The sequence below is a fragment of the Sinohyriopsis cumingii genome, chromosome 18 (assembly GCF_028554795.1).
Source record: "Sinohyriopsis cumingii isolate HCF-2022 chromosome 18, ASM2855479v2, whole genome shotgun sequence".
In the NCBI taxonomy this organism is placed as follows: Eukaryota; Metazoa; Mollusca; class Bivalvia; order Unionida; family Unionidae; genus Sinohyriopsis; species Sinohyriopsis cumingii.
This window is the reverse complement of record NC_142978.1, coordinates 76,156,751-76,169,040: the sequence shown is the minus strand read 5'-3', so window position 1 is coordinate 76,169,040 and position 12,290 is coordinate 76,156,751. Positions and strand designations below refer to the sequence as shown.

Sequence of the window (12,290 nt, the reverse complement as noted above, 5' to 3'; positions counted from 1 at the left end):
AACAAGTGTATCATGTAATTAATAAAAATGTACAAGGTTAACTTTGCATAAAAGAAATCAAATCTAGCATAATACAGATTATACAAAGCTAGCATGTTATTATCACAAGGATGTATTATGCCGTTATAAAATCAGGATTTCTCATTACAATAGGTGTAGTTTCTTAAAAGCCCAAACATTAGGTGCTTGTTTCATGCTGCAAACTATAGAACTGGACTGGCATTAGCAAAGGCAAGAGTTTTTAAAATGATTTGCTTAAAAGTTTGGTATATGTAGTATTAATCATTGCTTGCACTTGACCATTTACTCCACTACTTGGTGATTATGTTCCTGTCGAACTTAAAAACTTGAAGACACTCTGGTGTTCTTATTTAAGACCTTGAAAGTAAGAACAAGTTTTCTTAAAAATATAATCCTTAATTGGCATTCATCAGAGCATGTTGAACAGAGATGATGTAGGTGTTCATATGTCCTTGACATTTAAAATCACTGGCTGCCCTTTTCTGTAAGCCATATAGTCTATGCATTTGATCACAGGATTCACCCCACATGGTACAACAGTAGGTAAAAATGGGCAAAAAGAACTGTATTGTACACTTTTTAGATCAACTGATCAGACATTAATCATCTAACCCATTTTAAAATTCCTATTTTCTTACATACAGTTATCAAGAGTGTTTCAAAATGGTTGGACCAGGATAGAGTATTAGTGATAAGGACAACTAAAAGTTTGGCACATTTAATGCTTTCAATTTTTGTACCATTTACTTTTAAATACAGTCCTCTCAATTTGGCTGCATGTTGTGATTTGCAGAATTAGCTGTAGGTTTTCTGTCAATTTAAACCAAGTTTTGTCATTTATCCATTTCATAGCACTTTGTAAATTTTCATTTTGTTTCCTCATTATCACTAACAAAATATGATATCATCTGTATACATAGATATTGAAGAATGTTTCAAGAACTTTGCAAAATTGCTTCTATATACATGTACTATAAGAAAGAGAAGGCCACATTGATCCGTGTGGTATTCCAATGGAAATTTACATACAGTGCCTCTCCAATTCACAGATTGTAATGTACACGTACTATTAAGGTAGGATGAAAATCATCAGACTAAGGTTTTTGCAACCTTAAAAGCTGATAATTTATGTAGTAATACCAGTAAATGTGTAATTTTTTTACATAGGTCGAAGAATAAAGCTCCAGTTAATTTTCCATCATCATATTCTTTAACTAGTGACCAATCAGTCCAGCAAGTGTTCTCTTGCATGAATGATGTCAATTGAAGCCAGAATGTTTTTATAAAAGAAATATAAAGTCATACAATTAATTTGAACAATTCTTTCAATAATTTTGCTAACAATAAGTAGGTCTATAATTATTGAGATTTTATTGATTTCCTGAATTAAGGAGTAGAATAACTCAAGCTTTTTCTAATCATCTACAAAAGTATTTGTACCTGTGAGTATTATAAAGATGTAAATCAGTGATTCATCAGTGTAGTCTATGGACAGTAAAAGTTATACCAGCAAGCCATCAAGGCCAGTTGCTTTTGAATTAGACGTATTTATTATTTCTTTGGTAATAAAATGAAAAGTAATATGTGGTATCTAAAAAAAGTTTCATCTGACATATGTTCAGTATTTGGTAGTGATGACTCCAAATCCTGTTCATTATTTAACCCAATGCTGCAGAACAAATCAGTGAAGATATTTACAATGTAATTAAATACATTAATGACTTTGCTGACAACAGTACATGAATGTGATTTGGAGGAAGGTAGAACATATTTAAATTTGATCTAGATTTTTCTATCACGACTGAACAGCTTTGTCTAACTAGTATCTTATTGCATCACTAATTTTTATCAGAATCTTATTTTTAAAATCCCTGTAAATAAATCAAATAGTAGTCATCTTTATATTTTAAATCTAATTCGAATGTTAAATACATAGATGAGTAATTTACATGACTTTATATGTTTAATATTAATTCTTACAATTCTCGAGATATTAATCACACCTATCATAATAAGTACTGTATGTATCTGATTATTTATACACATATTTCTCAGTTGACTAATTGACGCATGCAGGATATTTTTTTTTACTTTGATGTTACCAACAAATACAGAATCCAAACTGGGCTTAAAAATTGAATATTGACTCTAATATTGATTTCTATAATTGTGCAACACATTGTCAGTACAAAAGAGAAACTAAATTATGGGACTATCCCCTATTAATGTCCTGGTTTAAAACCAGGTGTAAACTATGAATAGTTTGTGAAAATGATACTTAGGACTGTTGATGTTTCGTGACATTATGACAGTGTTTACATGAAATGTTTTCCCTGTGAATCATGAAATGAAGTTAAGATAAGGATTTTTCATAAAATCTGTTTAGAATCATTTATTAGTCAAATAATAATATAATAATAATAATAATGACAATGATGACAGTGGTGAATAGAAACTAAATTTCTTTCACCTGATTGAATGAAACAATCCTTAAAATATGTGCATGACATATTACAATAAAATCGTTAGTCAGTGCGCCTTATGCACATGATATCACACAATGAAAGCCAACTGTTTAATGTAGGCAAACTGTTTTTTGATGTTTCATTTATTGAAGGAACCAAATTCAAGTCCTGTATGTGTTGAAGTCTTACGTGATATGTAAACAATACTGTAAATGATATTAACCAAAATTCAAGTAATTTTTAACTGCTGTTACAAGTTTAAGTCCAGTGTATGTGCGTATGTGTGTGTGATTTGGATTTTTATCATAGCTTAATAAATTTTCAGTCCTTTCGCTACGATGTCTGCAGTGTGGCAGTTTATAGAGATGTCTAGCACTGGAGCATCATGCCACATACATGTAGCATCATGTCCCACCCAGTCACATTATCCTGAAACCAGGTCGACCAGTCCTAACACTAACCTCTTAATGCTGATTGTCAAGCAAGGCCGCTGCTAGTACCATTTTACCATTTTTATAAGTCTTTGGTATGACTCAGTTGTGACCTGCATGCTGCATTCTCAGCTGCCATTACAAGTTTAAGCCCAAGTTTTACGGATATGCATTTGAAAAAGAAAACATTGGTTATACAATTTTGATGCAGTTTTCTTGTTCTAATAAAAATGAAAGTTGATAATGTTTTATTATCACCTGAACAAATATAAGTGAAATTTTCTTTTCTTTGTTACCAAAATTTGCAGATAAGGTAACTTGTTAAAGTTTGAAGTAATATTTTTTTAAATGTCCATAAAGTCTGCCATCCAGTGTGATACTTAAGGCATAGACCCAGATTTTTTGCCATATGATACACGTGTAGATTAGACTCTACACTCTTCAATCAACAGTGTACTAATAAGTTCAGTTGAATTTTATACATCCAGATAAGATGTCATATAGGACACTGTCTATACTGTTCAATCCACTAATAATTTAAAATGAATTGTTCAGTTTACTAATAATTTAAAATGAATTGTATACACCCAGATCTGAGCCAGATATATGATCCTGTAGATCCCTGACTATGTGGTTCAATCAACCAATAATTTCAGATGAATCGTGTGGACCATAACTATTGTCATATGACGAGCCTGTAGATCCCTGACTATTCAGTTTAATAATTTTTAATGAATTGTATAGACCCAGATCTGCTGTCATGTGATACATATGTATATTAGGATCTACACTGTTGAATCTAGAATGCACTAATAATTTCAAATGAATTGTATAGACCCAGATCTGCTGTTATATGAAGAGTCTATTGGTCACTCTAGACTGTTCAGACCATGAAGACAGTTCCAAAATTCAATTTATTTATCATATGACCATTTTTGTGGCGTTATATTAGGGGTGAAATTATTCATCGATATATCGATACTTTTGCTGAAACAATACACATATCGATGCAAGAGACGGAGAATCGATACAAAACGGTACTTAACGTATGCATGTTATTTTAGTCTTTAGCAGTCATGAATAATTATTATTAGTTGCCTTGTAATTCTTTAAAATTAAAATCCATCTTAACAGCGTTTGTAGTCACAGGCACTCATGTTTATTAGTAAAACCAAAAAAGATTATTTGAGAATACCCATTCACCATCTACAAGTTAACACAAATTCACATGGTTTGTAATCTGGTCCTCTCCCCTCCCCATTCCATGCTAATTATATTAACCCAGAGGTATGTTCAGCGTATATTCAAACATGTTCCACATGTATAATGAAGTACTTTACTCATCAATGTAATAACCACTTTCACTCAAAGTTTCTGCTTTGAATTGTATCATGACTCCTGTAGTCGATTTAAAAGCTACGCTTCCAGTTTGCTGCACTGTGAAATATGTTATATTAACTTCTCATTTGTGGTTATTGCTTGCTCAGGTCCAGGTTAAACAATAACTATCAATCAGAATTCAATGTAGCTTATTCTCTGCATGTCAAACAAGAAGTATATAGCAGAGCAACAGAGTCTTCGTGGGACAGTCATTAGATATATCAAGTATTTACATGGAGATGCTGGCAGGGTGTGCTATTGGGCAAATTGTGTAAAATTTGTCCGAATTCACGCACTTGGAAAAAGAGTGAAAGGCACGAACTCCCGCAGATTTGTTGAAGGTCCCACATGTGAAAATGTGCTGGGCGAAGTATACATATGTTATTTAACCGTTCTTGTCACCACATCTGTTTTTTGGATAGCAGCTGTTCCACATCTGGGTGTTTCAAGCATGACATGAATGGTTGTGAAACTTGATTAGCACAAAGTGCCCAGGAATAAGCATTATGGTGTAGTTTTAAACCATTCACAAATAAAAATTTATAAATGCTTGTTTAAAATACGGGCTACCTAGTAAACCTTAAATGTCTGCTTCCTGGTGTAGTTCATTATGATTTCGTTCGGGAAGTACTTGCTGATGATAGTGATGATGACAGTAATTTTTAAAGTTATGAAGTATAACAGATTATTGCAGATGGGAAAGTATTAATGGACATACCAATGAGTGACTTTGATCCCGGAATGTTAAATATTTGTCAAATATAGATGCTGGATAGACAAAAAATAGACAGTATGACCTTTTCAGTGATATTTCCAAATTAAGTTACAAAGGGTAGAATCCTGAGAATAAATAAAATACGGACAATTTAAAAGTATAATGCAAATTTCATTGTTTTTCATTAATCAGTTTCACCCTGTCAATCATATAGAACAAAACCATATACATGTATCTATATCAGGTCAAGATAAATGGAATAAAATAAGGGTAAAAAAATGAAATTAAGTAAAGATATTTATTTGAATACCTCTGTATGCACAAGCATTGATGGACTAAATACCCTTATACAGCATTATGGAATAGATAAGAAATTTGGCATAGTAGTCAGTAAACTACTGTTAAAAAAGGAAGTTTATGTTTTTCAAAATCCCATTTTGGAGCAGATGTATCCAGACAATAATATATGTGAACAGTGAATGTACTCTGGAAAATTGTACACAGTAGTCAGAAAGATAAGTTTCCAAACATATTGAAGATGACAAAGCTAGCTATGTATATGACCCTTCAGAAAGAAGCACAGAACAATATTGATAAAAAGGAGCAGAGTATGCTCATACATAATTAACAGATTAATGCTTATACCACTAGAGGTGACGTCAAAGATGTTGATTTCAGTAGTGGTCTAAGAAAGTAGAGCAGGAAGAAAGAGAGACATATATTGAAATTTAGATCAATATTGACCTATGACCGTTTCTTCTTCCCCCTTTTTAAATCTTTGATAAAGAGGGAGGTCTCCCTAAAGATAAAATCCTGTCATCATCTCTCCTTAAATTGTACATGACGAACAAGTATGGAATTTATCTTTTTTATGCAGAGATACTTAACTAGTGAATAAAGGTGCTGATGAAATAAATGAAATTAGCGTAGAATGTTCAAGCTATGAGCAGATTTAAAACTTTTTATTACCTTGTGTAAGTCAAAATAAAATTGCAGAATGGGACTGAGTGTTGTCAGTAGTTTTCTTTCTTCATTAACAAATACAAGTATCTGTGGCTGCAACAGTCTTTTGCATCTACAGGAAGCAAAATGTGATAGATTTTGTTGGTATTCAACCTTATTAACATGCCCGAATTTGTTATAGATCAGATTTCCTTTGCATAAGGAAATGGCATTATTTCTTCTGTTTTGAAGATAACATCATAATGTCTTCCACGTGTAACTGAGACACGAAATTGGTAACAAAATGTTTTCATATCATTCATGTCTTACAAAACAAAGGAAGTTAAATGGTGCTACCATTAAACGGCGTTGGATAAAACTCACTGCCACCAACAGGTATTCTGTTTGAAAGTATTGTTGTTATCTTCTCATCAATGAGAATTGCATATAAACATATGAAAACTTTAAGTCTATCTGTAATCTGCAAACTGAAAATATAACCAGAACGGCAATATACATGAAAGGGCACCACCTACCTTCCAAACATGTAAAGACAATCAAGTTCATATACGTATCGTATCGCAGGCTGCGTTTCATGAATTGTATCAATACGCGGCACTGGTGTATCGTTTCACCTCTATGTTATATAGCTTTACTGCCCTGGTGTGCCGTAAGATCCACTATCAGCCAGCCAATCAAAATTAACAGTATAGAACCTGATATGCAAGCATCAAATTCATCATCAGATCTGAGTCTCTGCCAATTTATATTTGTATGTGAATTTTACAGATGTATAGATACGTTTCCTAGAACAACATATAAAGTTCAAATATTTTTTCATAATTCTGTATATATATATATATATATATATATATATATATATATATATATATATATATATATATATATATATATAATTTCAAGTTTGTGTTTCAGATGCGTAATTGATTTAAAACTCATGTAGACAAGGGTGCTTCAGTGTCGCTTTCAAATAATTGCTTTTTTTGCAATAATTTGTAATGAAAGGAGGCTATATCTTTATATTCTAGAAATCTGAATGATAGATTCATAAAATAGTTTTCTTCCCTTGCAATTATTTTGTTTTGTATTTTGAATCATTCCATTTTTCTTTCAGTTCTCACGACAATAAGTGTGACGATAACACTGCTTGATGTAAATGATGAGAATCCCCATTTCATTGATACCTACTACCCATTTAAGGCCAAACTTTTGCCATCTGCATCTCAGGGATTTGTGGTGTTCACACTCACAGCAGCTGATCAAGATGCCAATGCTGATCTTGTTATTAATGCATCTGCTTCTGCAAACAGTAAGTAAAAGTTATTTTTGGTTTTTACTTCATTTTCATGAAACATGTACTGCTATGACTGTTGCAGCTGCTACTGCTACTGCTACAACAGCAACAACTAATACTACTATTACTATGTAGATACTGCCACTTAAGCTATAAATGCCTGGGCTGTGGTGAAGAGATTTTGCAACACTGAAAGCAGGCTTTTATCGCTAGAGTTAATATGTAGGCTTTGAATACACCTATCTATCTATCTTTCTTTTGAGAGTCTATTAAAGCATTTTGGTTGTGCACTATAAAAAATAAAAAATCTGAAATGTATCTACCATTTATGTTGCCATGGCACTGGACAAATAAAAGATGCCACACTCTATCATTGCTTTTTTAAAAAGTTAAATAATCCAGGAAAGTATGCTTCAAATTTCATTTATTAACTTGACCCATTTGCATGTTAAATATAGAACATTTAATATACATGTGACATTATTAGCATGGATAGAAGAAATTATAAACAAGTACCATAGATATATTTCAAAGTGTGAGTCATTAATATGATATAGTAAACTCCTACCTATTACTCCCTTATCTTATAGATGGAGATGGTAGATTCCAGCTTTTGACATACACAAATCGTCCAAGGGAGGCTGATATTGTAACCGTTGGTACTACCCCCTTCAGCGGCCAATATGTCTACAATGTTCTTGTAACAGACAGAAATGGACAGACTGTACAAACAAAACAGGAATCTGTTACTATTGTTGCTGCCACTGAATTGCCACCCCAGTTTCAGAGGCCGTCTTACGAAGCAAGATTCATGGAAGATAATAGTTTCAATGCAATGTAAGTTAACATGGGGCACTGTCCATAATTATATCAACATTGTTATTCCTGGTATTAACCAACCAGGAGTCTATATTGGTTCATTTGAAGAGATGTTTTACTAATTAGTTAGGATATGACTCTTTGAACATTAGGCTAAAAAAATATGTTTTTTTCCAGTTTGTTGACCATCCTTGTTTTTCATTGTAGACCCTAGCACTTTTCTCTCCCAGAGAAAAAGAAAATAAAAGAATTAAAAAAAAAACATAATTTCCAAATTGATTTGTGCATCTAACTGAGTTGGTTTAGATCAATACTTGAAGTATTTAGTAGATTAGTTAATACCAATAATTTTAATACATGTATATATATTATTTAAATATTAAACCTACCTGCCCTAATTTTAAAACCATTGCAATAAGAAACACATATATTTGTACTCTATCAATACAATGATTCATAAAGTAGATGGGAAAGGGCTGTTTTGGGGGAATGTGCCCACACCCAACTGGCTGTCTGTTGTATCATCTCCGAGCTCTTATTGGTTTTCAGTACACTTTTTAGTAATTAGAGGGTAAATACCTACATGCATTTTGTCACCATCTGGTTCACCAATCACAGCAGCCATGTTGACCGTTAAGCCTTTTTTTCTTCATTGTATACATCACATGAAATAGGCTGAACCAGTTTGGGATGTAAGCTGTTCATTGACTAAATTGATGCAGCCATTGAAGCTGGTAGTGTTTATATTTTACAGTATGGTCAGTATTTATGGTCACATATTGTAAACACATATACAGTTAGGTGGGGATGGGGGTGTGTTTTAAAATTAGATGAATTTGTTATAAAAAAAATTAAATATTGTATTTTTATTTAAGAATCAAATACCATTAATTTTTGTAAAGCAGTACAGAATGCCCTGCTGTAAACTTTAAAAGTGAATTAAAAGTTCACTGTTGTATGTGAATGGTAGACTTTTGAATTTTTGATGTGATGTGATTATTAGTTCCAGGTTAATGTTAGGAATGCTGTTAATCCCGATATATATATATATATATATATATATATATATATATATATATATATATATATATATATATATATATATATATATATGCATTGATTAAGGATGTAGAATGGTTAGATGTAGGTATATCTCTCTGAAGTGGGACTTTATAGGTCATCAGGGAAAAAGTATTGCAAGATTTGGTCATAGTCCATGTTTGTTTTCAATCACCATTTTTTTTGGATGTTGAAAAAACGAAGTAAAAATAATCAGCTTATCCAGTTAGGATTTGTATGAGTCTGTCCTATCTGGTTAGCAGGGATGAATTATCAATGAAGATATCGATGTTACTGGTAAGTGGTGTTTACATTTTTGTGGTGGGGTTTTGTCTCTTTCATTTTAATTATGGAAGAGAGGTTCTTATTTTGATAAAATTGAATGATGGCATGTGGACTGGAGGCAGCCAGTTGTTATTTTGGACTGAGACTGTGATCTGTATATTAGTGGCATAGATATATAATCACTTATAAGTCAATCCAGCTGCAAACAACACAGAACCAGATCTGCCATCACAAACTACATTGGCAGATCTAGGTCTCTGCAGTTTGTTTGGAGTAATTAGAACAAAAAACACTGTATAACTGATCTGCTGGCACATTATAAAATGGCAAATGAGGATCAATGTTGTTCGCAGTTGGACTTGACATAAAAGCAAGTATATATGATTATGGTATTAATTTGTACATTCCTTGTATTATTGTATGCAAAGTTTTTAATGCTGTATTTGTTTGTTAGAGCCTCTTTCCTCCTTAAAATTGTTATGGCACTTATCACATTCTATTCTTATCAGTGAAGAGTGTTGTTACGACTGGTTATTGGTGAGCCAAACTAATGCAAAACTTTGTTTGCATGAATAAACCATGGTCACAGCTTCATTACAATAGAAGGGACAACTTGTGTCTTTGTTTCATACTTCAGAGGTCATCATTTATAAGTAACATTCAGATTTGTGTTGCATTTTTCAGAATATTTGTATTCAAAATATCAAAACTGACAATAATTTCATGTAATCAAATATCATACACATTAGTGCAAAACTATGGATATACATGTGTTATAGATTTTCAAGATAAAAATTCATTGATCTTATCATTGTTTGATAAAACTAAATCAATTGGAATGATCTATAGCAGTCCTCCAAAACTGAAGCTTTTTATTTAATAATCAGATTTATTAAATGTTTTTAACGTCACTGGTTTGCACTGAATTCACTGTAGAGTTTAATTGATAGAAGGTATTGCTTTTCCAGTGGCAGTGGCATTAGCATCACTGTCAGTGACATGGTTTCATATTTTTCTTTAAGATTTTGAAACTCATACAGTATTCTGTTGAAACTTTTTATGCTAGCATTACCATGTGCCTAAAGTTTGTAAGACGTTAATATTCATGTCTTGCTTGTCTGATGCCATTCATGGCTTAATACCATGTTGTGAAGCCCGAGTTATGCTAAAAGTTTACGGCTGATATGCTTTTAATTTAATGTTGCCTGTTAAACTTTATTTTTTAATTTATTCTTTTCAGTGTAGATACCAATATACAAGCAAAAAGCTTCCAAAATATGTCCATTACATATAGCATTTTAACTCAACAAGGCATGGCGTCCCCGCTTTTTGATATCAACAATAATGGAGATCTAATTGTCAGGGATCGATTTGACTATGAGTCTAGTGCTCAACCATACCAACTGCTGGTCCGAGCTACAGAACCATCCAGCCTTCAGAGCACTGCTCAGGTATGGGGTTATTGCTGAGTTATGCAAGAATTTCATGAGCATAGTTACACTGAGATTGAAATGTTTTTTTTACTGAGAGTATTGTTGAATTAGAAATTGCTATAGATAAGATTTTGCCAAATTAATATGCAGAGATAATTTGGTAGAAATATAAATCTTTTTCTTCTTCACTAGTACTTGACAAAATTATGTTTGCCAGGGATGGCATTGGCTTTAAAAAGTTGTCACTAAAAGGTCGCCAGCCTCATTATTTTGTTGCCAATTTTTTAAAATATTGCCATTTTCATAATACAGTGCTATCTGTTTATCTAAACACCCCTGGGACCATTTGAATATCATTGTAAGCGTGACAGATTTGGTAGTAACAATAGACCACGTGCCCGTGATTTTGCATTTTAACAGCCAGAAATGTTGTTGTCCCTAAAATTGCCAGATTGTATATTTTGTTACTAATAAGGACCACCCAAAAAGAACAATCTCCATCATTGCTGAAGCCCAGCTTGATAGCTGGTTTTGTGTTATAATCTTGGATTTTCCCCTTCCAGAAAATAAGTAAAACTTAACTCACCTACTAAAAACATATTTTCTTCCTGCCCATGCTTAGTATCAAGTCAGGTCTGTTACGAATACCTTGGTGGTTCCTTTTTTATATATTGTGATATTTAATGGTTTTTCACAGACTGGTACTATTTTTATACTATGATATTTAATGGCTATACACAGACTGCTGCTCATTATATATATATATATATATATATATATATATATATATATATACTGTAACATGTTATAGTAGTATACGTAGACTGCTAATCTTTTATATACTGTGATATTTTAATGGCTGTATATATTGATACTCTTTTTATATGCTGTGATATTTTAATGGCTGTACATATTGATACTCTTTTTATATACTGTAATATTTTAATGGCTGTACATATTGATACTCTTTTTATATACTGTAATATTTCAATGGCTGTGCACAGACTTGCACTCTTATTACTATGACATCAAGCCATCTCCCTGTCATTATTGCACTTTATCTTGAGTGCTTAGAAATGATTCAGATTAAATGTCTAATGTGGCATTTGGATAAAGAGCAAGAGAGCTGTCAGCACTTTTGTCCATTTTATTTGATCAGCAAAGACGGAGGCAAGGTTTGTTGAGACATGTCATCCCAAGCTACAGAATTGAAATAATTACTTTTTTGTCTAGGCTACTTCCCGATTCATCACCCAACCTTTTTTTTAGCAGTTTATGACAGAATCCCGATACCTGGTCAGCATATGTCTTTTGTACCAGCAGGTGCAGTGTGATCTTCATTATTCAGACTTGGTACTCCCAGCATGAAGTTTCTGCCAGCCTGCAACCTCAAAAACATCTGTACACATTTTAGACCAACAGCTG

General features: G+C 32.5%; 1 protein-coding gene across 1 annotated transcript in view; it reads left to right on the top strand.

The window, feature by feature from the left end:
• LOC149777013 (neural-cadherin-like) overlaps positions 1-12,290 on the top strand; it is a 46,918-nt gene that overhangs the window by 15,679 nt on the left and 18,949 nt on the right. Inside the window, exons 2-4 of the mRNA XM_089941373.1 lie at positions 7,090-7,284; positions 7,860-8,106; positions 10,673-10,883. Of these exons, the coding sequence (XP_089797499.1) occupies positions 7,090-7,284; positions 7,860-8,106; positions 10,673-10,883 (653 nt within the window). The remainder of the gene's footprint in view (positions 1-7,089; positions 7,285-7,859; positions 8,107-10,672; positions 10,884-12,290) is intronic.